This window comes from Anser anser, assembly GCF_964211835.1.
Source record: "Anser anser genome assembly, chromosome: 18".
Taxonomy (NCBI): Eukaryota; Metazoa; Chordata; class Aves; order Anseriformes; family Anatidae; genus Anser; species Anser anser.
In genome coordinates, this window is record NC_139739.1 from 6,576,394 (window position 1) to 6,601,938 (window position 25,545).

At 48.9% G+C, this 25,545-nt stretch overlaps 1 protein-coding gene across 3 annotated transcripts in view; it reads left to right on the forward strand.

Annotated features, from left to right (window-relative positions):
• Window positions 1-3,560: 3,560 nt before the first annotated feature.
• The window catches only part of ULK1 (unc-51 like autophagy activating kinase 1), a 79,306-nt gene continuing 57,321 nt past the window's right edge, over window positions 3,561-25,545 (forward strand). For all 3 annotated transcript variants that reach the window (XM_083804537.1, XM_083804539.1, XM_083804538.1), the window contains exons 1-6: window positions 3,561-4,130; window positions 4,701-4,793; window positions 4,883-4,924; window positions 19,645-19,677; window positions 20,410-20,446; window positions 25,249-25,422. In XM_083804537.1, the coding sequence (XP_083660663.1) occupies window positions 4,041-4,130; window positions 4,701-4,793; window positions 4,883-4,924; window positions 19,645-19,677; window positions 20,410-20,446; window positions 25,249-25,422 (469 nt within the window). In that variant the 5' untranslated portion in view covers window positions 3,561-4,040. The remainder of the gene's footprint in view (window positions 4,131-4,700; window positions 4,794-4,882; window positions 4,925-19,644; window positions 19,678-20,409; window positions 20,447-25,248; window positions 25,423-25,545) is intronic.

Genomic DNA, 25,545 nt, shown 5'->3' on the forward strand with positions numbered 1-25,545 from the left:
GTGTTTATTTGTTCTTACATAATTCCTTCATAATCCTGTTGCTTTAGCCAATTCCACAGTATAGAATTGTGTCATGGATAATTACATGGTACCTCTGCAGCACTGAGGTGAGGATGGCACTCTTGGATTCCTGTAGATAGAAATGGACATATTTATGACTGCTAATTAAAACATCATATTGGAAAAGAGTATCATTTGAATCACCAGGATGTCAGTTATCTCACTGCTTGTCTTCACATGTGAATGACAAAAAGGTATGAAGTTGCACTAACTTGCAAAAGAATTTCAAGAAAATATTCGAAGGTTTCCCACAGCTGGGTGTATGCTTGTACAGTTCTCCATCCATCATAAATCGCAGCAGATTTTCCCCCAGCCATGCATTAGTAAATTGAACTATATATTCTGTCCCCTCAAAGATGAATGCCTCCATCTGAGAAGCAGTTGAATAACTGTTGGTGGTAGTACTTACATCATTAACAAGTGGGAGACTATGAGAGGAGAGCAGAATTTACATGTGTTGGATGCTGGCCTGAATACCATCTCTCACAATTCTGGACATCGGGGAGGAATTGATAGAGCATAAGTATTTAATCAGCAAACCACAGGGAAAAAAAGAAAAAAAAAAAAAAAAAGGCTACCAATTCCAATTAAGAATCTTTTCAGCCTTCTTTGTTCCATCATGAACAAATGTTTTGCTAATACCATGTGTCTGCAGACTGCACTCCAAACATCTCAGAACTGTATTTGCTGTCAAGTGGCATTACATTTTATTAGTTGTCCTTGGGAAGTTTTAAAATCTCTGTGGAAATTTGATGAAATCTTTTCACTAGCCTATTTTTGGAAGACGCATTCGAGCCATTTAATTGCTACAAATGTTAAGCTGTCAGTACAAAGATCGTGTAGTGCCTCAGGTGTGCACAGGGCATCCGGTACAACTTGGTCCTGATCCTTGTAGCGATCGCTGAGTACCTTCAAATTTCTTGTGCTGCTTTGAAGTTTCACTTTTTCCACTAGAAAGTTATACACTGAGCCTTCAGGCCTGCTTATAAACAAATCCACTTTGCTTAAAAGAAAAATAAACGTCAGTGGAGAAGAGGCTGACTTTGCTGCCCACAAAGCAGGCAACTGCATGCAAAAAGCTACCTTAGAACCCAGGTTTAATCAAAACCTATTTAGGGTGCACATTTTTTTCACAGCCATCAGCACGTGAAATAACAAATAAGCACACGCAGTACAGAACAATTGAACAGCATTCATATCAACTTCCTCCTTTGCCCTGCGCTGGAACTCTGTGTCTCTGCTGTGATAGCAAAACAAAGGCAGAAGCACCTGTGGTCACCAGAGATTTTACCACAGTTGTTGCAAGAGCAGGCTTGCTAGCCCTGGCACCCTGGCTATTTTCCAGTGAGGGGGGGATACAAGATTTTGCCTACCTAGAAATTATCTAAGAAGTTTCAAAACATTTTCTTCACTTCCTGCCTTAAGCTTTTGCAACTGTTACGTTCTGTGTTAAAGACAGCAGCTTTGAAACAGCTGGTAAATTCCTGTGTCCGTCACTTGCCAAGTAGCTTTACTTTTTATTTTTTTATTTTTGCAAGTTTTATGATGTTTGCCATTTTGCTAGTTTCTGTGTTCATTTTTAAATTAACCCCTTGTGATCACTGGCAGAAGCCTGAAATTGTGGATGTCATGGGCCTAGAAGTGATAAAGCAAACAAGTAGCTTAAGCATATTGTGTTTTTAAAAATGGAATAAGTTTTTAATTCTGAGGGTTGTCAGTACTAGTCTTGTTTTGGATTGAAGGCCATTTCAACAGATACTTCTATCAAATTCACACCAAAGAACACCCTTCACTTGCACAAGTCCCCCTAAAAACTTAACTCTGCTGGAGTTTGAGGCACAAACTACCACTGATCAGACACTGCAACGTCTGTATCTGCTTTTGGGACAAGCTGTCATTTTTCCAGCTACGTTTTAAGCTCAGAACAGCACCTGAACACGAGTTATCTGGCAGCCAAGGGCAACAGAGCGCAGGCCAGGCACCGTATCAGCCAGACACTGCTTTTGAGCAAGGCCTGACGCTGTGAGGTGCTGCCTGTTCCTCACTTTTGCCGAAAACAGCGATAACCGCAGATGTTGGGCGTCACGACACCGAGCACCCTCAGCCCTGCGTGTCCGCAGAGCCAGCCGGCCTTGTGTTTGTTTGCACTGTCAGATTACGACAAAATGACATTTGGGGGGAGCTGACGACACCTGGATGCCATCCCCTGACGCGTGCCCACCTGGCAGCTGCGGGTGGAGGAAAGGGGCCGGCATCCGAACACGGATCGATGCCACACGATTGAGCAAAAAGCAAACCCCATGCTGCAAGGCGCAAACAGGAGCGCTGCCCGAGACATGCGGCGGTCTCTGCAGCTGGAATAGCGTGTTCTGATTTTTATGTTTTGATAAGGATGGAGATGGGGACAGGGTGTGGCGGCTAGAAAACGGCCCTGGATGTGGGGCTGAGGGACATTTCGATGCCCTCGGAGGATGTCGGAGAGCAGCAGCAGTGGGCCCCGCTGTGCGCAGCGCAGGCAGCCTGTGGAGGAGAGGGGTCTCGGGGTGCGCCTGGCCATTGCCCCCGCAGAGACGATTTTATGGTAAATTTTGAAAAACTTGCCATTTGTTCAGTTATTTACGACATTTCTGAAAGATTTTATTGGGGGGGGGGGGGAGGAGGCTGCCACCGCTGCCCCTGTAGAGACATTTTTATGGTAAATTTTGAAAAACTCAACGTTTATTTAGTCATTTGAAACGTTTCTGAAAGACTTTTTTGGGGGGCGGTGAGGGTGGGGAGGTAGGGGGACCCTGACACTGACCCATTAGCAACGTTTTTGTGGTAAATTTTGAAAAACTCGCCATTTTTTTAGTCATTTGAAATATTTCTGAAAGACTTTTTTTTTTGCGGGGGGGGGGGGACTGCCACCGCCCCCGCAGCGATTTTTTTGTGGTAAATTTTGAAAAACTCGCCACTTTTTTTAGCCATTTGAAACATTTCTGAAAGACTTTTACTGGGGAGGGGGAAGGAAAGTCATTTATTTAGTTATTTAAAACATTTCCGAAAGACTTTTTTTTGGAGGGGGGGGGGGGAGCTGGCAGGCAGCAGCATAAACCCCCCGCCTTCCAGCTCCGAGCGGGGGGGACACCCCCAGCGGTGCAGGGGGGGGGGTCTCGGCGGCCCGCCGGTGACTCAGGGCCGGCGGCGGGCGGCGCCTTTAAACGCGCCGGGCTCGGCCCCTCGCGCCTCAGGTGGCCGCCGCCGCCGTGCCGGCCTCTCCCCCCCGCTCGGTGCCGCGCACCGCGCTTGCGCCGCCGGGGCCGCGGCCGCGTGTGGGGGCCGAGCCGCGCCGCGCTCCGCAGAGCTTTGTCCGGGCCCGCAGCGGGCGGCGGAGCTCGGGGAGGCGGCGGGGACCCCGCGGGTGAGCCCGAAGGGGCGGCGGGCCGCGGGCGGCCCTTAAGGTGGATCTGCGCTTAAGGTGGAGCGAGTGCTTAAGGTGGAAGCGGAGTTAAGGTGGATTCGGGGTTAAGGTGGAGCGAGGCTTAAGGTGGACTCGGGGCCAAGCCGCGCCTGCCGGGCGGGCCGGGCCGGGGCTCGGCATGGGGAGAGGCGCCTGAAGCGGCCGCCCCGAGGAGCAGCGCCCGGCCGTGCCGAGGAGGGCATGGGGAAGGCCCGCTGCTGAGGAGCCGGCTCCTTCGCCGCCGCCGAGGATGAGCAGCGCCCGGCCCTGGTGCAGGAAGAGGCAGCCCATGGACGGAGGCGAGGCGGGGGAGAGGAGCCAGACGCCGAGCTGCCGAGGGGCTGACAGCACCGGGGCTACCCCCCTCCGGCCGGCCTCCAGCTCCTGACTGCCCTTCGGGAGCGGGGCAGGCTGCGCGCTCCCGTCCGGGTCGGGAGAGCTTCAGCCTTCTTTAAAGGGAGCTCCTTCATCGCCGCCACCGCCGTCATCACCACCGTCGCTTTCCAGCCCTGAAGTTCGCCCCGCCGGCCCTGGCAGCGCCATGGAGACGGTGGGAAAGTTTGAGTTCAGCAGGAAGGACCTGATCGGGCACGGAGCCTTCGCCGTCGTCTTCAAAGGCAGGCACAAAGAGGTGAACGAGCCCTTCTGCTTCTCCCTTTTATTATTTTTTATTTTTTTTTCCCCCCCCTCTCACCCAGGCTGAACTTGGGCACGGAGGGCTCGGTGCCGCCGGGGCTCTCGGGGGGCGCAGGGCGCCCCGCTTTGCCTTTGGGTTCTTATTCTGCCAAGTTTGGCCTTCCTCCGCTGCGCCCCTCCGAAAGCAGGGGAAGTGGCTCCCTGGGAGATACAAGGAAAGCGATCCTTCTGTGGGTTTCCCACCATCAGGGCTTGGGATAAGCCGTGGCTCCCATGGCGTGTTTATTTCTAGCGATTAAACAAGAGGATAACCGGCGTATCAAGTAATAACAAAACCCCAAACCTTGGGATTTTCTCCTCGGTCTGGCAAGTGTAATTCAGGAGAGGGCAAGTCTGAACAAGTGAGGGATATGCACCAGGGCATAAAGTGGAGGCCTTTTGTGGTGCTGCAGGATGCTTCTTTCTGTAGTGTTTGCAGTCTGTTAGGAGGCTGCTTATCCCAGTGTACATTTATGGTGAAACTGACGTCTAGCTCCGAATTACATGTGCACTTCTTCACTTTCAGAAACCTGAGCTGGAAGTAGCTGTGAAATGCATTAACAAGAAGAACCTTGCAAAATCACAGACACTGCTGGGCAAGGAAATTAAAATCCTTAAGGTAAAGGCAGACAGAGTTGTTTTCTTCTGTCTTTGTTCTCTGTGCCTATTGTTGCTCCTAACTTACTGTCTTTGTTTTACTTTTTCTAGGAATTGAAACATGAAAACATCGTTGCCTTGTATGACTTCCAGGTAAATACATTCATTTATGTTAAAGCTTTCTAGATTTGGGAGAGGTTGAATGGAGTTCTTGGAATTTTGTTGTGTTGTTTTTTTGTTGTTGTTTTTTAACAGTGTAATTTAACGGTTTGTAATCAAACATTTTCTGGGAAAAAAGTCTCCTCATAAGTTATGAAAAGGTGGACAAAGATGGCTGAGCAGATCATGTCTGAACTGGACATGCTCTGGACAATAAAACTTAGGCAGCTGGGAGTTGAGGTGGGAGCTCCTGTTCCCAGGATACTAATGCAGTGTGTGGTGAATATGTTTGTGCTGGAAGCTCTGAAGTTCTCAAAACATTAGAAATAAAATAAAATTACAGGAGTTACTCTGGGCACACCTGCCTTTTATTTTTCTTCCTTGGTTATGGATATGCCTAAGAAAATTTAATTTTCCTAGACAGTGTAGAAATAGTGTGACCATGACTTTGTAGCATATGATTGTCTTCAGTTCCTGAGGATTTTCATTTGCATTTTTCTGTTGTCCTTGTGGCAATCAGTAAGTGTTTAAAAATTGCAGCAGACGTTTTTAGATTATTGTGGTTTCCCACAGCTGCTTTTTCCTTCGAAGTCAGCTCTAAAGGTCTAATCTAAGGAGCTAAAACTGATTTACTCTGAAACCCAAGTTCTTCAGTGACATTTCTTTTTTTTTTCCTGGAATTTCTGGTTAACTTGTTGCGTGGCCTGGTGGCGTGAGGTTTTTTTCTCCAGCGTTAGTGATGCTTTTTAAGAAAAACACTGCAGCATGAAGTGGAATCCTCCTGTTTGTGGTCGCAGGGGCTGGAGGCAGCCTGTCGGCAGCGCTGTTTACCCCGAGGCCTCACACTGGCAAGTGACGGCTGTGGGTTCTGGGGGCCCAGGACCCCATGCCGGACCCCGGTAGGCACCGGTCCCGTGTCGGGGGGCTGCCTGCCCTGTCCCTGTCACGAGGCCCGTGTTTGTTGACATTCCTCCTTCTGCATGGATTGGTTCGGGCGGCCCCACGTCACCCGCAGCCCGGTCGCAGTGCCTCCTGGGTGCTGTAGTCCGCCTGTGTCACCCCAGCTCTGCGGCCCTGGGGGGCTGCGTCCCCCCCGTGCCCCTCTCCTCAGGGACACGGTCATGGCCAGGTGCTGCAGGGGCCTGCTGGGGTCGGGTTCCTGGAAAGCGCCGAGTGCCCGGCGTTGTTTTTGTTGGAGGCGGGTGGACGTGGGGGATTTTAGGTTTTCTGGGAGGGAGGTGAGGCCGCTGGGAACAGGATCGCTTCTTGGAAATGCCCTTTGGGTGGGAGGCCACCTGTTCTCTGCTCCCAAACCACCCTGTAGAGCTGGACTTGCACAGACCCAGGGCAGTGACTGCCTTTGGCCTGATGCACACTGCAGAGTAGCACAGGGCTGCGGAACCTCTGTCTGAGCGTAGGCCACCCGAGGCTTTAGGATCTCTGTTTTTTTCATTTTCCTTCCCTGCATGCCTAAGTGTGTTTATTCTGTAACTTTTCAGCTGAGAGGGCGAGTGGCTGCATCGGCTCTTCCTCTGTAGTGTGCATTTGTACAAAGCATTACAGTGCTGGATTTACTTCTTGCGCATCTTTCAAAACCTTTATATTGTGTTAAACTCTCTTTGCTTCAAGTAGCTGCCTGATGGGAAACAGCTCAAAGATTTCCTGCAAAAGGAATGATTTCATAACTCCTAACTGCAGCAATGCATTTTTCTCCTTTATAGGATGGCAAATGAGCTTTAGTTAACTTCTGTGCGTAGCAGCGTGGCCTGGTGAGGTATTTGCAAGAGGCTGTGTAAGATGCCACAGACCAGAAACTTGGGAATGGCCCTGGGCTCAGGGCATGCCCGGGTGTACATTTAGCTACCAGCATTGTCAGACTCTGTGTATGACCTGGGTAATTTGGTTTCTTGGACAAAGTGAGGTGACTTAGGCTGTGAGTAGGGACGTTACATAGTGCTAGCAGGGTGTGGAATCCCCGCTGGTCTGTAATCAGGCACCTGCACAGGTTGTGTGTGTGATGCCTGGTGTTTGGCCCTGTTCTGTGGTCAGGAGTTGTACGAGTAAACTGTCTGCAGAGGTAGCAGTGCAGTTCGGTGGAAGCCTGCCTTCTGCCAACCTTCCCTTCCTTTGTGGAAAAGACTACTTTTTTACCCCTCTTCTGAAAGGAGATGAGTTGCTTCATTCATAGATGTATATATGTTTACCCTTCAGAGTGTCGTGGGAACCCCTAACTTCTAGGCTTTCTAAAACTGGAGAGGTTTATTCTGCTGTTACAACATCACGGAGCAAAAAGGAAAAAATAGCTCCTGTGAATCTCAATGTTGCACTTTGTCTTTCTTTCCTCTGCACCTCCTCTCAGCAGTGACTTGAACTTTTACTTGCAGCTTCCTTACACACAAGGAAATGGTTGCCAAAACCACAGAGGCTGTAAGCAAGCGATTACACCCAGCGATGCTCTCTGCATTTTCCTGGTTTTAAGCTAATGCTAACCAGGCCCCATACATCAAGATTTGTGATGTGATGCCAGATTTGCCCCAGACAGGCACTTGCAGAGCTGATGCCTTGTACTGACAGCAGCTCACACCCTTGCACGTTTATTTTATCCTTCAATTTGTAGAAAATTGCTGTGTTCCTTCTTGTTTCCTAGGTCTTAGTGATACTGTCTCATACACAGTGACAAAATAAGATGCTTCCTAGGAATAAATGATCCTGGTGAATGTTTAATGCAGAGAAGTGTGGTGTCTGGACTTTTATAGATCCCCTCGCCAGAGTCCTAAGAGCAGCATCATTAAATGAGAATGGCTCACAAAATGAAATATGCATATTCCCATTATTATGTGCTCATGTATTAATGAGAGGTGCTGTGAATAGTCCAGGAGCCTACTGAGACAACCCCTGCTCAAGGAGAGGATAAATCATATGTTACTGCTTTCCTAAAAGTGCTACCCTTTTAGTGTCTGTGTGGAGTTGTGCTGCAGATCTCTCCTGGGCACAGAAGTTGTTTGGCATAAAGTAAAAACCTTCCCTGTGCAGGGTGTGTTAGTTGCTACTGGACAAGTGCTGGCTCCTCAGCTGGCTCGCAGGGCAGCTGGAGTTGGGGTTTCCAGGCTGCAGCGGTCGAGAGGAGCGCAAGAATCCAGGGAGACATCTGGAGACCAGGAGCTTTTTACTCTTTTTGAAGATAGCTGACTGAGAACTTGTTTTTAAGGTGGAAATCAGTGACAACAAGGAAACAAATGTTCGCTTCCGTTGTATGAGGATTTGGTTTGGGAAAGGTTTCTTAGAGCGTGGATTTCAAAACCAGCTCAGCTCTTCGTGCATGCTGACACTGAAGGCTTTTCCCCCCGTGCTCTTCCTCCACCAGGCAGCTTGGTTAAATAGGTGCCAGCTGAAGATCTCACGTGTAGCTGGTGGTACTGGGGCGGGTTTATTCCAGTACTGCAGAGCAAAGCAACCCTAGCCCAGCTGCTCAAGGCCTGCAGAAAATGCTCTATTTGTGGACATAAAGCATGCTTTAGATATTAAAGAAAGTGTTTTCTTGCATGAAATGGGAAGAGGGATTACTTTACCAGCACATCTTCCCTAGTGGTGTGTTGTGATCTTCTAAAACAGCCCAGCCATGACTGCTTTTGTGGGTATTGCTTTTTTTTTTTTCCCCCATGGGTGGGAAGTAGAAATGCAGTTGTTACCACCACGTAGGGCACGGAACTGCTGAGTTTCTATTTCAGCCTTGGTTACCTGAGGGTCTGCTTTCCATAATTTTATGTCGAGCTGGCTCGTTGTACTCATCAGCTGGGAATGAGCTCAGAGGAACGCTTAAATCACTCGTGCAGTGAAGTCTCACCAAAAACGTGTCTGCTGGGGTGACTGTATCACCTCGAGCTCCCGAAGAGGCGACAGAGACCAGGGAGTCCTTGCAGTGCAGTCCTTCTTGTACCCAAGGATTAAGGTGGCAGAACAAAGGTTCTTTGGCTGAATGATCAGGTGCCCTGGGTTTGTCTTTGGGGCCAAGTACTAGCAGGCTCATTCTGTTGCTGCTTTCTATAAAAGTCCTGCTAATCAGTAGGATCCTGGCTGGTTGGGCTGCGACGTGCTGTTGTGCTCCCTGTGCCATCATCCTCCTCTGACACAGAGCTCTTAGCCGCCGGTCCCCATCTCGTGGCCCCTGGCACGGCTCCGTGAGCAGCAGTGTCCTTCGTGCCCTCCAGCACCGCTCGCTTCTGCTGCAGCGCTTCGCTAAGCTGCTGGTGGTGGATGAATCAGTGCTGCTGCAACGTCACCTCCCTCCCTGCCAGTGCTCGTGCCACCTAACGCAGGATCTTCTCCTCGGGCGCTGCCGTTCAGGTGCCGTGTCGCAGGAGACACGGGGCTCCACGGTGACACTTGGGATGACTAAGGAGGCGCTCTGTGCCTGGGAGATCGCGCTCCTGAGGTCAGGCAGGCTGCCTGGTTAAATCCTGTTTTAATTCCGTCCCTGAGTGAGGCTGGCAAGCTGCCTTGTGAGTGGGTGTGAAGTGCAGGCTCCTCCGAGCACTGCCAGGCAATCCTCCTCCTGTTTGTGCTGCGGACGAGAATGGGGTGTCTGCTGTCCTGCTCTGTCAGCGTCCTCGCATCTGCTGGAGGGTATCGCTGTTACCGGAGGCTGGGCCGGCCTAATTTAGAGCTAGAAGGGGGAAAGGATGGAAAATCCATCTGTTCTCTGCCAGTAATCTTGTAGGATGAGGTCTGAGAGTCTAGTGAATTGAAATAGCTACATTTATGGCAAGTAGAGTAAGATGATAAAATATAGTATAAAATACATTTCTATTTGATGTTGGCTTCGTTAGTTGGGTACTCCACTGCGCAGGTGACAAACATCTAGCAAATGCTGACCACTAAATATAGACCTTAGAGGAGTCATTGGGCTTTTTTTAGAGGGAGTGGTCTTGTTGCATTTCTGAAATGGTCATCCCTGTTTTGCTCATCCTGTATGTAAAGCACATACCTGCGTCCTTCTCACGTGATTGCGATGTCATGGAGGAGCCAGCCATGTGGAAGGTTAATAGCCTCCGAAGCTGCCGTGGAAGGTAGCATTACTCAGGCTGTACCGACAGGTTGAGGAATGTTTCCCAGGAGTAATCGGAAACTGGTAGGCTGTTGTGCTCGCCTGGAGCTCTGGTAGCGGCTGAGGTGCTATTCATGCTGCTGCTCTTTAAGCTTCATCAGTGTTTCCATCGTGAAAATTTCCACTGCTCGAGTCCTCGTGATGACCGAACGCGGTCGGTTCGAGTGGGTGAAGCAAGGTGGTAGAGATTTGGAAGGCGGATGGCGAGAGGGGCTTTCTAATTGCATTGACAGGGGAAAAATGCCCCCGAGCAATGCCTGAGTGGGGCTGAATTCAGATGGAGAACCATTGCTCGAATTTCTTCCAAATTTTTGTAGGTCCAAACCAAAGCCCAGTTAGTTTTGAGACCGGATTGGACTCAACCCTAAAGCAGGAAATTGCAATAAAAGTGTGCGTTGCAAAGGCTCATCTTAATGCTTGAGCGTGTGTAGAGAATTAAGAGTAATTAATTCACTCTCATGTGTCTTCCTTCTTCTCTTTTCTGCACCCCATGCCGTCCCACATGTCGATACCAACCAAAAAGCCTTTGCACAACGGTCAGACTAGCAAACGGCGAGGGTGAGGGCCAGTGCTGGAGGTAGGAGGTTGAGCTGGACGCCTCCCTTGGTTTGGGAAAGCTGCTAGAGAAGCTCTGCTCCTCTGAAGAGGGCACGGCTCCTCTGTGGGGCAGACAGCCTTCAGCACAGGGCAGCAGGGAGTGAAAGGCTGAGCCCGGGGTGGCCAGCAGAGCTGGTGGTCTTTGATCTGCACAGTCAGGAGTATAAGGGTGGGTTTTCGTGGGTTCGTTTCAAAACTTTTTGCGTGGGGGTTTTTCATTGTTGGGGGATTTCTTTATTTTATTTTAATTGCTTTAGCTTGTGTTCATGTAGCACAACGAAACGGCAAACCTGATGTAAAGGGAATATAAATGGTGTGGCCTTCCAAGGCGGCAGCGCTCCTCAGGTATAGAGCAGTTAAATCTACTTTACTTAAGAAAAGCCGTCTTAATTATCTTTGCCAGATGTTATGGCTCCTCTCTGAGAAATTTAGAAAGAAATGTCCACAGCAGAATCCAATAAAAATCTCTGCCAACAGATAGCTTTAGAGCCTCTTTGTGCTTAGAGTATAGCGAAGAGGTGTTTTAACCGTGATGCCTCCTGCTTTATGATGTGCAGGCCTTAAATACCACTGTAAACGTGGAAGGATGCTCTCCGCACGCAAAGTGGGGATCTCAAAGCTGCCTTTGCTTTGATATCCAAGGCTGTTTCAAGGTGGGGGATTGAGAGGAATGAATCAAATCCTGCATCACTGGCTGCTGAGGGCGAAAACGTTCAGTCTGGCTGCGAGAACACCTGGCTTGTCTCCTAGCATCAGAGTAACAGGAGGAATTGGGTCAGCTCAGCTGGCGTGCTAGCGATCAGCCAGACAGCGTGCTTCACTTGTGGGCAGTGAAAGATGCCGAGTTTCAAGCCATTAGAGCTCCTGTTTAGCAAAGCATCCTCCGTGCCCAGCAGAAGGTGGGCCTCCAGGCAGCTCGATGCCCGGAGCACGGGAGCCGCACCAGGGCGTGAGGTGGTGCGAGGCAGAGCTGAGACGGTGCCGCTCAGCGGCTTTCAAGCGTGTGGTTTGTTTCTGTGTGTGTGTGCGTTTCGTGATAACGCTGCACACGCAACTGGGCAGTTGAGTAACTTTCTCTTTGGAGGCTTTTTTGTGTTTGACACATACGTGTATGTTTAATTTAGCTGGCGGTTGTAGCCAGCCTGTTAAAACATACTCTGCTTTCTTTGTCTTTGAAATATTGCAGGTTCAAGCCCGCGTTACCTGGCTTCTGGTAACTGGATTTTTTCATAATAACTTAAGATAATTTTTATTTGAATGAAAACTCACTTTTTTTTCTTTAAATTCCTTCTTATAACACCTTTGTGCTGTGGTAGTATATATGGGCTTTCCTAAATCTGGTAAATGAAGTATGAAATAAATGAATGTGAAAGAAGAAGACGCACAAAGGCCAGCTCACGCATCTGCCCTAGGAAACCTAGTGGGGGTTGGGCCTCTAATTCCCACAGTTGCATTTAAAAAAAAAATCATCTCCTGCGGGATATCAGATTAAGTTTTTTGATGGCAAATCCCAAACACACCCACGCTGTTCACAGCTGCGTTCATTGGCTCTAAAATCCAGCTTCAGACGGAGTGGCTCTGCTCGTACTTGAGCGTGTCTCGGTAAGCGAGGATGTCTCAGCAAGCGTGATGCCAGCAGAAGCATTCGGCGTGATGCCAGATCCGTGGAGAAGCCTGTTCTTGTAGCCTGCCTCCTTGTCTGCCTCGATCCGCAGCACTGCCCCTGTGCTTTGTGTAGGCTGGTGCAAGGCAGCGTTACGGTGCGCGGGGATTTCTTTGCAGTGCGTGTGGCCGAGCCTGGGCTAATGGGGAAACAAACCTTAAATGCACCCTTCATAAAATGACTGTGATATGGAAAGGAGATGAGGAATAAATGTAGAAAAGCAAATTGGATCGTCAGTATTTGGATCATTGTTTTCAGGATTTTGAAGTCACTTCTCCTGATGGCGTTAACACAATGCATTGCCACTTGCAGGGAGATGCTTGCTTAGTTCAAAGAAGCTCCCAGGTCTTATCCCCCTTAGCAAAGGGGTAACTGCACTTCCCACTCCATGGCAGAAAGTCCCGACTTTTCAGGATTCTGCTGCTTTTTTCTCCCCTCTCTCATCCTTGCTGGGCTGTGCAGCAGGAGCCTGACCTGTACTGCACGCCCTGAGGCCCTCGGGCTTCCCCGAGAGCTGGCCAGCCGGGGACACACCGGCAGCGCGGGTGACACAGCATTGCCCCCAGACAGCGCTGTAAGAAGCGACTGCTCCTCAGTGTCCCCGCAGCAAGAGCCTTTAATTTGCTGTGGCACACGTCTCCGGTCTCGCCTCGAAGCTCTGTGACTTGTTGAACCTGCCACTTTGTCTCTCTCCTCTTATGACAGCGATCCTGTGTTTTGGTTTCTGTGGTTAACGTCAGCTCAGCTCGGGCTTGCTGCAGCGTTTGTTCTGCGGAGGCCCGGCGTGCCCCTGCAGGAGAGCTGTGTTTTCCTGTCGGGGCGCTTTGCGAGCGTGGTAGTCATCCGTCATTCAGCAAGGGCTCTGCATCTCGGGGCAGGCCCCGAACCTTCGTGGAGCCAGCAGCCAGCCGGCGGGGCCGTGGTACTGCAGACAGAAGAGAGGTGCAGCTCCTGGTTCAAAGGGAGCTGCGTAAAGCCCGTGTTAGTGGCAGGGGGTGGTGGAGCTTCTTCGGGTCTCTTGAAGAAGCCATCCTGCCGTTTGCCTGCGGTGGTGTTAGCTGGCCGGCACACCCACCAAGTCCCTGGACGTGACAGTGCCTTGTTCATTTTTTAAGGTCACACAGTCGGACTTTAGGACTGTTGCCAGAGGGATGTGATTGTATGGGAAGTACTTTCCCTCCCTTCCTGCAGCCCGTGCAGAACCAGAGGAGGATAGCTTTCCTGCTGTTTTTAATCCACGCTGAAGCATGACCATCCCGAAACAGTTCCGCTTCATAAGCGGAGAATGCTGTAGTGCCTGGAATGGGGGTGTAGCACTTTGCATCGTTGTTCTCAGGATCCCACAAATATCCCCATTCATCGAGGTGGCCATAAACCACTGCTGTGCTGCAGGACCTCCTTTCTAATTGCCCTATATATTGCCTGGTGTTCCAAATCCTGGAGCAAGCTGTCAGGTCTGTAGGGAGCAGAATGTAGTTGAGAGCTGATGAAGAAGTCAGTCGGCTCCGGGCCTTGCCTCTTACGCCTTAGGGTCTGTGTGAGGACACTGGGAGCCCTCGTTCCCTTGGGAATTCAAGGATCTGCTGACTGTGCAGAGCTCGTTACAGCACTTTCCAGACAGCAGCAGCAGGTTTTATTGCTAGACCTGGATCTGCCAAAACAGGCAAAGATACTGAGTAGGCCGTGGCATGATGGCATTTGCTGCTCGCATACCATCTACCGGGCTGTGCGTGTGTGACTGCTACTGCAGCCCCAAGTGTCTGACTTGCAGCGTGGCCCATGCACAAGGGGAACGTGACCGCTTGTTCCTTATAACACGCTAACTCGCTTTGGGGCAGGACCTCGCTGGCTGCACAACTTGAATCCCAAAGCACTGTCCTGAAATGTGCTTTTTTTTGTCTGGCCTTACAGCCTTGTCTGGGTGTAAGAAGCACTTTGTGATGGCGCGTCTATGCAGAGAAGAGATTGTATTGTGGCAAAAGAGTACTTGCTTCTTCTCTTCCTTCATCTGAATTAATTGTTTCCTGAGTAAGAAACTGTTTGAAGTGTTCCTGAGTTCTTTATCAATAAGGTCCAGAGGGAGTGAAGAGAAGGAGCAGGGCAAGAAAACAGCAGCACAATAGGCTCTGAGATGTTTTTCTTTGTGTGAGGTCAAGAGCTGTATGAATATCTTCTAGCTATTTGCTTTTAGATCTGTTTTGCTAAGGGTGAACATTGGTAGGTGCTCCCACAATTCATACTAACGTTACTATTGTCTTTTATCTTGCTTCCGTTCAGATAGTTGCGTCAAGAGATAATCCTTGCATAGCATGAACGTTTTCCTCTTCAGAGGTTAACCTGCTTGAGCCAAGCTCTGGGCCGGAGTGAAATAACACTGAGAGGCGTTATTGCTTGGAAACTTTCTTCTGAGAACAGCAGGTTCTGTCCCCAAGCCCAGCCGGCCTGGGAGCCACGATGTTAGCTAAAGGCTTTTCCAGGTGGTTCCTGTAAAGCAAGGTTTGTTGCTACAGCTGGTGTTCGTAACACAGTGCCACTTTCAGAAGAGGGATGAACAGAAAATAGAGATCGTACGTCGAAAGGGCACCAGCTCCATGAGATCCCGCTGGCAGGGCAGGAGGACGCAGCGTGCCTCGGTGCTGAGGTTCTGCTGCAGCAAGCAGGGGAAGTGGCATTTAATAAAAACCTCAAAGCAGTAGAACTTAGCTTTCGGTTGGTGTCCCCTTTATCTTCCATTGCCAGGTTAGACCCCGAGCTTCATTTTGTGCTTCTGTTGGTTGGTCCAGTCGGTGAGGCCTGGCCCTGCTCACCAAGGTCTCTGTGGCAATTATCTTCCCTTAGCAGCTGCTGCGGGCGCTGCTTGGGGCGGTGTCAGGCAGCACACGGTGGGGATCTTCTTGGAGGTGCAGAACAGGAATCTCACGGGGGGAGGCTAAGTAAACGCGCAGCGGCGTGCTTCTCTTCAGGAGAGGAACAAGAGCAGCTCTGAGGGCTTGAGTCCACATGCCTCTGCAGGAGCAGCACAGGGGCGCACCAGCAGGGCGATGCTCATCTTCCAAGTCCTCTTTCTGCTCCCCCAGCCCTCCTAGAGATGAGTTAGGTGAGGTGGAAGCTGGTTTTTGCCAAGTTCATACCCCGGCATCTGTTACAACGTTGGTCCCACACGGATGGGTAGAAATACAGCACTGCTGCAAGGGTTTTGGAGCGTTGTGTAATTAAACACTTTTCCCTTCCTGAGCATCTTTCTAAATCTGGTAGCAGGCGAGGCGCTGGGGCAGAGTGCAGGGGAGGATTTCTCTGAGGAAGTTCCCTCTCGTGGACTTTTTAAGCTGTGGTAGGAGGATGACTAACTGCGGGTACACCCAGATGCTTCCCTTTGGACACACCTAAACACAGGCTTTCCAAGAAGAGGATCATGCCACCTTCCAGTATGGGTGGAGAGAACGCTTTGGAGACAGCGCTGCTGGGTCGTAACACCCCTAACCCCGTCCCTCGCGGTGCCTCAGCGAGGGATTTTAACAAAGCACTGTCCTGGGGTGATCGCTGCTGCGTTCCTAAATGAAGTTTTTCTTTTTCCTCCATTAGCAGATGTGTGTTATTTGTAGGCAGTAGAGCCTGTTGCCTGTTTTTACACTCAATTAAGTTGTAACTTCATCACTGAGGCCTCTGCTGTACGAGCTGCGAGTCAGGCGGTGATCCAGACTGATTAATTATCAGCTTGATGTCTCTGGCAGAGGCCGTCGGTGCTGGTGTAGAGCACAGTCAGGGTTTGTGCTGCTGTGCTGTGATGAGAGGAGTCGGGGGGTCGCCTCTGTGCTGCTCTCTGTTCGGTGGCAGGGCTGGCCTTGGCTGCAGGGGCTGGCACACGCGAGTAGGAGTCCGGAGTGAGCTGTCTGCAGCGCTTCTTGGACATCAGCCTCCGCAGAAATACAGCAAATTGTAATGTTGTTCTCGTTTCTGACGTGGAAACGGGCGGGTTGGGCATCTCGTTTCTTTAGGCTAGCCTGCAAAGTTTGGCTCAGTGTGTTTTTCCTTGTTCTGTTAATGAACAAATAGTAAGGACTGTGGAAGGATTAAAAAAGGAAAAAAAATAGTTTCTGCTGCTCAGTCGGTATGAGAGAAGTCGGTTAGCCCATTTGAAAAACCAGAGGTCTCTTTAGATGTGTTTCCTTTGTAACCACAGTAAGCTATTGGCTGAAGGCTTTTTCCAAACATGAGTTTGTTTCAGAGGCCATTCCTTAAATAAATATTTAGTTCTGGTGGTAAGATTCCTACTGATCTATCTGGGAAGCGAGCCCCAAAGTGCGAGGGTGGGCTCCAGTACGGCGCTCACTGGTGCCAGCAGTATTGGACTGTGGGGGTTGACAGTCATGGCAAAATGACCCCCTGAAATAAATGTATCTGGTGTTGAAGTTGGGTCTGGGCACCAGTTGTTTGGTTCTGCAGTGCTCCCATGGTATCTGCTGTTTGTTAAGGTACGTGTAGCCCTGGTGGATGCCACGCTTCCAGTTCTCACTTGCAGGCGTTTTTCCGAATCACAGGAAGGCGATTTCAGTTCCGCCAGAACCAGGGGGTACCGAAGACAAGTTTGGTGAGGCTTGTGTTAACCTTAATCAGCGGAGAAGGGTCCCTAATAACACCGGGCTGGCAGAGGGTGCTGTTGCCAGCGGATGGCTGGGGGAGCCACCTCCTTTTCCTCCAGCTGCCCATCAGGCACTGCCTCTGGTTGTGCGCCCTGTGCTGGCGAGATAAAGGCAGCAGCCAGCAGGGTCACTTTGTTGCTAGGGCAGTCAGGCAGAGAATCTCCCCTGCCTGCCTGGGTCCTTATTTAACCCCGTCACTGTGCACATTGGCTGCCAAAAATCAATGACTTGCTTTATGATGTGTGTTTGCAGAGTCTTTAAATAAAGCACGGAGGAAAAACAACCGAGCTGTGCAGTGTACATTAGCTGTTAGCAAATAGCTGAGAAGTTATTACTAATATCTTTTGGATTTAGCTTGTCTAAGCTAAACTTCCTCTTCATTTTCTATACAGGCAATAATATATTAGGCTTCCCCAAGCCCTGCTGGCACCGTACATATTAATGGGTTACTGGTATTGAGCTGCTGTGACTCCAGCACGTTCAGCAAGACGTGTCTCTGCAAAATACTGCCGTGGCAGTGATGAACTCGGTGCAGGCTGCAAACCCTGCTTTAGAAACTTCCTCCGTGCCTGGAAGTTGCCCTGCGCTGAGCTCCGCAGCCTGCAGGCACAGCGGTGGTGCTGCGTGTCCTTGCCTCGCACGGTGCGTACGGGGCTGCGGCTCAAGGAGAAGTGACAGGCCTGGATGTCTGTCACTTCATCTGAAGCACGTGTGGAAGGAGATAACACACACGTGCTGCCTTTAAACAGGAATGAGAAAATAAGGCCTGGTTAAAGCAGCGCTTGCCACGGGTGAAAATACAACAAACGCCCTTTTGAAGCATCGCAGGGAACTGTTTTTTGGACAAACGAGGAGACCTTCAAAATTTCAGCTGGTGAGAGCAGCAGTGGGAGCAGGGAGCACCAGCCCTGGCTCTGGTGAGCCCGTCCTGCCAGGGAAGCTGCGGGAGATGAGGCTGCTGGGCTGCCAGCGCTTGCGTGCACTTCCCGGGGGCCAGTGGCTGTGGACAGCTGTGCCTGGTGCCTTTCACAGGGCAGGAATTTCGTCTCCCTGCCCTCCGCCCTCTTCCAGCCAGCCTGCCAGCACCTGCATCCTGTGTTGTGAGGTTAAGAGAACGGCAGGAGAGGCGATGGGAGGCAGTCAGAGCTCCAGGCAGAGGTGGTCAGTTTGGTACGGGCTTGACAGGAGGTAGTCCTGCGTGCAGAGCAAGATGAAAGAAGCTGAGGGCAGACCGCGAAGGCTGCTGGAAAACTGAAATGCTGGAAGGGTGATGTGGGGCTCTTTGAAATTGTAGTCAGGCTGCGAAGGGGAATCAGGCAGGTGTCTAAACAGCCTGTAAGTAAAGGCATGCTGCCCTGGAGCTATGGAAATGCAGCGAAGTCTTTGCTCCACCGTTGCTTTCAGTGCTTCTCTGCAGCCAGGTAATTGCTGCCTGCTCGTGTCCGGGACTGGGCCTTGCATTTAGGAAGGGCTTTTAGCATACAAGCTTCTTTGTAGTGGATCTGCTCCTCTCTCACTTGGGTTCAAGAGGATTTAGATGTTCTTGCTCTACCCGGGGCTGAAACATCTGGCTGTCTGCACATTTGCTCTCCGCTGCTACTGGTTAGGCAGCTCTGCTTCTTGCACAGACCCCAGAGCTCCTGCTGCTTGGTGCTGTGGGCTTGGGGGGCTCTTCTCTGCAGCAGGGTGTGCTTGTAGGGTATGCCCCCCAGTACATGCTTCCAGTGTCCAGGGAGCCGGTGGAGACGATAAGCTAGGGCTGGGGATAACTTTCAGGACTGGAAGGAACACCACAGTGCAGCACCAATAACAAATTTGGGAAGACAAGCATTTGGTCTGCACTTGGTTGGTGATGACCGCATAATAATCCAGAAAGCTTTAGGTGCCCACTAATAGCAGGCTCTTACCTTCATTAGCGCTCTGTTAACGCCTGCGTAGGAACTGGTTGGCTGATGTTGCCTTTTCGACCTGCGTCAGTGCTGTCAGAGGGACAGTTGTGCTGTGTTCTGTTGGTTGTATGTGAGACCTAAAATGAAAGCCTGAGCACCTCGCAGCCAGTTAAGCATCGACTTCCCAATGTGTGATGTTATTAGAATGGAGCAAAGGCCCAGCTGGTGCATGGTTACTCAGAAACATCATCAGAAACATCTTTGTTGTATCCCTGTGGCGTAGCCAAATGTTCTGAGCTTGAAGGAAACTGAGATCTTTCTCTTTTTTTTCCTCCATGAAATCAAAGGTGAATGGATCTCTGAAGCACCTTTCATCCATGGGGGTTGAAATGCAGGTCCCAAAGTTGCACTGCTCTTATCTTTTCGTTCAGACTAGAGCTGCTCATGCGGAATAGCTGCTATAAAGGGCAGTGTTAAATGTGGAAACGATTAAGAATCTAAGATAATAAAGTACCGGCATCTGCATTGCATTCTGCTGTTAATCCCAAGAGCCAGAAAGGAACATGAAGATCTAAGCCATAATACAGCAGATTTGCTCTGTTAAACAGGTGCACATTGAGAAAGAAATAACGTGCTTAAATTGGTGTGAAATACCTGATTCTTAAGAAGTAAGGGACCCTCCAGGAATCGATCTGTAATGAAGTTCATTCCCTCTCTTAAGCCTGTCATGTACAGAAGAGTTCAACTGTTTAAAAGAATACAGCAGTTGTAATGCATGTGAAATATTTTGATGCATAAATCTTTGTTTTCTCTTTCCCCAGGAGATGGCAAATTCTGTCTACTTGGTTATGGAGGTGAGTGTCTTTCTTTTTATCATTTTTTCAACTTTTTTCATCTTTAACTTGGATTAAGCAGACCAGTTCATTAGACAAGGAGTGCTTTCTGCTCAGTCTCACCTGCGATGCTTTTGCTAATCTAATCTGCAGCTGCATACCTTTGAGAACTGGAACAGTGTGGGTGAAGACAGCAGTGGGATTTTTTTATATTGCTGCTTTTAGAAGGTCATGCTGGCAGAGGTTTAATCAGTTGGATGCCTTACCTCAAGGGTCAAATGAGCATTATGGGATAGTATCTGCTTCAAAGATTCATGGAAAGAACATTTTATCCACACAGTATAGCTGCAAAGCTTTTTGTATGTTTTCTTTCTTCTGCAGTCTTTGCTCTGAGGTCTTGTTGACCTTTCCTTAGTGATGTGGAACATACTGTGGGGAATTTCAGTTTTCGGCTATGGCTGTTCCCAGGTTTTCCTTAGTCAGCTTCCTGGTGGTCTTCAAGCGGTGACCTTTCTGCTCTTTCTTGGTTTTGTCTTTCTCTCTGTGCATGTGCATGGATGTACACATGTAGGGCAAATATGCCAGAAGAAGAAGCTATTGGAATATCTTTTTTCTGCCAGTTTCTGAATATATATTTTGATGTACATAATTATTTTTAAATACCATGATAAGCCTGCAATGCTAGTGAAGTTTACTGAAGTTTTTAGTCCTTAATTTGCTTTGCACTAACTGAGCTTTCTGTTCTGCTTCCAGTACTGCAATGGTGGTGACCTGGCAGACTACCTTCACAGTAAGTAGAACAGCATGGAGAGTATCCTCTGTGTTCGTAAGGAATCACGGATGGTTCTCACTCCTTAAACTTGCTGGGGTTTGACATCATCCTTTAATCTCACTTCTTATGTGGCTCTGCATCATGGTTAAACAAAATTTGATCTCATTGTTAGAATTTAGAGTTAGTCAGCTGGATAATACTTCAGGCTGCTTATTTGAGGGACATAATGCCTGCAAATGGCAAAAAATGAAGGATTAAAAGCTAAATTTAAATTTGTCCTACAGCTAGTGTTGATATCCCTACTTTCAATGAGTGCTTTTGATGATAAGCTTTCTTTTAGGATGAAATTATCTTGGAAAATTCAGATTTCTTCCAGGATATTTCTCTGGTATGCATGAGGCACATCTTTATTGAGCGGTGATGGTGCTGCTTTGGTTATTTTGATAATCGCGTGGTTATATTTCATTGCAACATCTACTTTCCCGCTGACTCCTCTGACATTTTTGCAGGTAGTTCCTGCAGCACTTCCACAAGCAGCACATGCAAATCCACTGCTTCTGATTGAATGAGATGCTTGTAAGCTTCCCAATCCATTCTGCCCTCTAATTACAAGCATTAGGCAATATGGTAATCCTGTGTTGAATCAAAAGGCACTCTAATTCCCCTTGTCTTCACAACTGGACGACGTGCATATGTGCATGTTTCAGTGCAGTGCGCATTTGTGTTGGATTAAACTGTTGGTCAACCCCACCTCTGATACAAGCTGAGGTCGTATGTGTTCTGCTGAGCAGAGCTTCTGTGGTGGTGGTGGTTTTTAATGATTTCCCTCCTGATAGATCTCTGTGGATGCTGCTGTCATTTAAAGCCCATCGCAGGGGATGTTTTGAGCTTACAGTGGCAGATCTCTGCAATGTATGGTAGAGCTGTGGGGAAGCATTCCAGAAGTCACTGTTTTTACTACAGGAATAACTAAAATTTTGTAGCTTGTGACAGGAGATCAGAGCAGGTTCATCTACGATTTCTGTAAATTCTGTGAATTGGCATTGGCACAGGCTGTTATGGGTGGTCACGTTAGTTTCCTGGTGTCAACAGAAGGGACTCTGCAGGAGTTGTGCTGGCCACGTTCTGCGCGCGTGGCCCTGGGGGGGTTGCAGGATGGGCCCAAATAAATCAGCCTGGCCTTTCAGGCTTCAGCATGATTTGCATTGGATGCTTGTTAAAGAGATGCTTGTGCACCTGTGGGTAAGAGGAGAAGTTATTTTTCCTAAATAACTTTTCCAAAATGGTGTTGTCATTCAACATCAGCAAGTGTGCTCCAGTACGTTACCCTTGGCTCAGCTGTCAGGGCCTGTTTACTGTGCTTTACCAGGCAGCCTCTAGGCTGGTTGAACACTTGCTCCGTCTCTCCACGGTGCTGACCAAAAGCCACCTTTTGAGGTGGTTTCATCCTTTTCCTATGCCTCAAGAGCTACCAGGCAGGCAGGCCTCGTGCTGACCCACGGTAAATGTTTGTTCTGGTCTCCTGACCTGCATAGCCCCTGTTCCCAAGGCTGAGGGCCTCCTCACTCAAGTGGAGCCCATGAAAATAAACAGAGGGGATATTATTACTTCTCAGTAATGGCAAAGTGAGGCTTGTGAAACAGCGATCTCTGCAAGAATGTGTCGCTGACCACAGGCCTCCACGGAGATGCCTGGACTTCAGTGCAGGCTCGGTGTTTTGCCAGTACTCTGGGGAAGATGAGAGAGTGACCTTTTTTTTGCGGGGACAGAAGTACAAGTTTCCTGTTTGGGATGTCATGGAGACAGAGTTGTCTTGTTTGCCACATCTGTTTGGTGACGTGTAAATCGAATGAGTCTTCTGTATGTTCTCCCCCTGCTGATGGTGGTTGGTCTGAAGACCGTTTGCAGACCGATGTGTAAATGTTTCTGGTTCTCGGTAATCTTCCTAGCTGGAGCATGCGAATGCTGCTTTTCCTGATGTTTGTAGAACAAGACAACCTGATGTGATAGTAAACCTGCTAGCCTGAAGTAAATGAGAAAGGTGTCAGTAGGAAGGATGCGTCAAGATGAGCTACAGACAGCACACAGAAAAATCCGGATGCTGCAAAGTGTGAAGGGAACAGGAGTCCGACCCCTAGATCTTCTGTCATAGGGTTTTGAATCCCTGAGCTTGATAGTACAAGCCGTGTTAATTTTTGCCCTACTCTTCAGAGACTTCAGGAGTCTCTGAAAGTGACAGTTGCATTTATTTCTCTGTCCTTCAGCTGGAGATTGCTGCTGTCATTTGGTAGACTGATGGGCTGAGTACGAGAGATGAGGACTCTGGTTTTTCTCTGTGATGTGTCCGTTAATGGAGTGAAGTGAAAGGGTATGCCCCTGGGCTCCCAGTGTAACTGCCTGTCCATCTTCTGTTACTGAGAACATCTTCTCAATTTCACAGTCCTCCCTCGCCTCGCTACTGTGATTCTTGAGATTTAATGCTGCCAGAGGACCCGGCAGACCTCTGCCTAACTTTGCTGTGCTGCAGCGTGGTGGCTTCACTGTGCCACAGCAGGATGACCGGAGGCATCTCTCTGCAGGCTCAAGACAGGAGCATAGATGCTAAGTGTGTTAGGAGCACGCCACCTTTGCAAGGTTAAGAGCTTCAAGCAGAACTTCTGTGAAATGGAAAAGCGGAAATTCTGCAGAAATTGGTAGCTTAGAGGCACTGTATTCCTCAGGGAAATGGATTTTCTGGTCTTGGCTATTATGATCTAAAATATTTATAATATATATATATTTTTTTCCCCTAGTTTGAGGGGTTAGGGAGGCTTAACTGGTTTGAGGGAATGGCAGCTAGTGCAGTGTTCGTCTTATTGCCACCACACTATACGAAAGGGAGGGTAACGCCTTGAAGACGTGGCATGCTGCTGGAACTGCAGGTCAAGACAAGGCTCTAAAGAAAACAGCTTCTCTGCTAGAGGCAAGGCGTATTTAGCCAGGAGTTCCTAATTGCCTGCTGGCTTCATAACGCTAAGAACCACCAAGTTCCAAGTCTTGCTTCTTGTTTGGGGGAAGGTGAGACAGCCTCTCCTTTCTGGGGCTTGAGCTGAGTTGGTCAAAAATCTCTGGAGCTCTTGCTGTTTCGCAGAAGGATGGTGTTTTATCTGTTCAGGAACAGGTGTCCCAGTCCACTCGGGGAAAGCCTTGTTAAAGAGGTAGAAGTGGAGTGGGTTATTTGTTGTTTTCTTTTCTTTTTTCCCCAGAAGATGCAAGTAGGTTTGATACATCTGCATCTAAGCTGCCTCTTATCTCTTTAAGATCTCTTCACAGAATCGCCCCTTCTTGCAGGGCAGTCTCTTGAATTCCAGCCGGGTGCCAGTCCGTGAGGAAAAAGGCCCAGCCAGGGGAGAGAAACTCTATATACATGTGCACTTGTGTCACGTGTAGGCATCCAGGAGCGGCTGATGGCCGTGGTGACATTTTAGCTCTGCTTGTGCCTCTTCCTAGAACAGTGGGGTTTGGGAGCGGTGGGAGTTTATTTTCTATTCTAAATGCTGTTTAACTTATCTGCTTCCCATGCGCATATTTCAAAAGTTAGATTTTTAATTTCCTGTGTTGTGTTAAAGCTGCCTGCAACCTCATCTGTGTTTTCATAAGGATTCCTCCCTTCTAGCTGATGAGGTAGAGTAGCATTTTGAAGTTCCTGCCAGCTTGCTTTAAGGTTTTGCTAGAGAACAGCTGGAAAAATACTAATGAAGTCCCGAGTAATTTACCGGGACCTTCTACAAAAGAAATGATTTAGTTCAAGTGGAACGGTGCTTTCTTTAAGCCTGACCTATTCAGCGACTGATCAGGAAGCAGGCTGGTAGCGCTGTTGGTCCTGTGGTTTGTTCAGCAGGCTGCTCTGAGCTTTGACAAGTTTCATGCATGCAGTTCTTAAAATAACAGAAGCTAATGTTGCACCAGTCTGATTAGAAGGTCCAAATGAACATTATTTTAATCCCTTCAACGTTATTTATTTTTCACGCCACAGTTCTTGCCCTTAGCTAAGGAGAATAAGTTCAGTGCTTCCGTATGACCAGAATTTGATTTTTATAAAGAAATATTTTTTAAAAATTAATAAAGACTTTGCAGGGGACATTTGGTAGGGGTATTTTTGCTAGGTATTGGACTGCTTTCCATCCTAACACTGGGTTTGGATTAGAGTTATGGTTTGGTCCGGTGGGTGATGATGCACAAGGATTAGGCCTAGACTTGGCTTCAGATCCCTGGTGGCCATGTACCCTAATCTGCCTGTCTTTCCATGCCCAGCCTGAGCCATAATGGTTGCTGCAGACATAAATCCTAATCCTAACCGTGTCTCCAGGTTTAGACATAGTCTTCTCGATAAAGCTGTAACGTCTGATAGCCGTTGACCATAGCTCAGAGGTGACCCTCTCACTCATCAGGTTGCGGGCTCTGTCCGGCTGCATGCTTAAAGCTAGCTGGCAGCTCTCGCTGAGGGAAGTCCTAAACCTCATCAAATGTCACTTTTGGACACAGCTGATAACCCAAATTCGGCACTTGCCACTGACCTGAGTTCACCGTGTCTATTAGACTCTCAGGGCTGAAAACAGCCCTGGCCACAGTATAAGCTGGGAATGCAAAAGCTCTCTCTTAGCACCTGCACTAAGCATTCAGAAATAGTGCGTGGAGAAAAAAAGCCATACATGGAAGTTAAAAAAAAAAAAAAAAAAGCCAAATTGTTGCTAATTGCTGTGGAGAAACTACCCCCTGGGCTCTTCAGAGAACTGGCATTGTAATTCTTTCATCTGTGGTTATTTTTTCCTCCTCCCTAGCTATGCGGACACTTAGTGAAGACACCATCAGGCTCTTTCTTCAGCAGATAGCAGGTGCCATGAAAATGCTGCACAGCAAAGGCATCATCCATCGGGATCTGAAACCACAGAATATCCTCCTTTCCTACGCTGGAGGCAGGAAATCAAATCCCAACAACATACGCATAAAGATTGGTAAGACCCTGTTACAAGTGTCACCTTAACAGCTCTCAGGAGACTTTGGTAACAGATAAGTGGCAAGCCTCAATTTCTTTTGGGAACTGTCTAGAAGAAAAATTCTCCGCTTTTTAATACGCC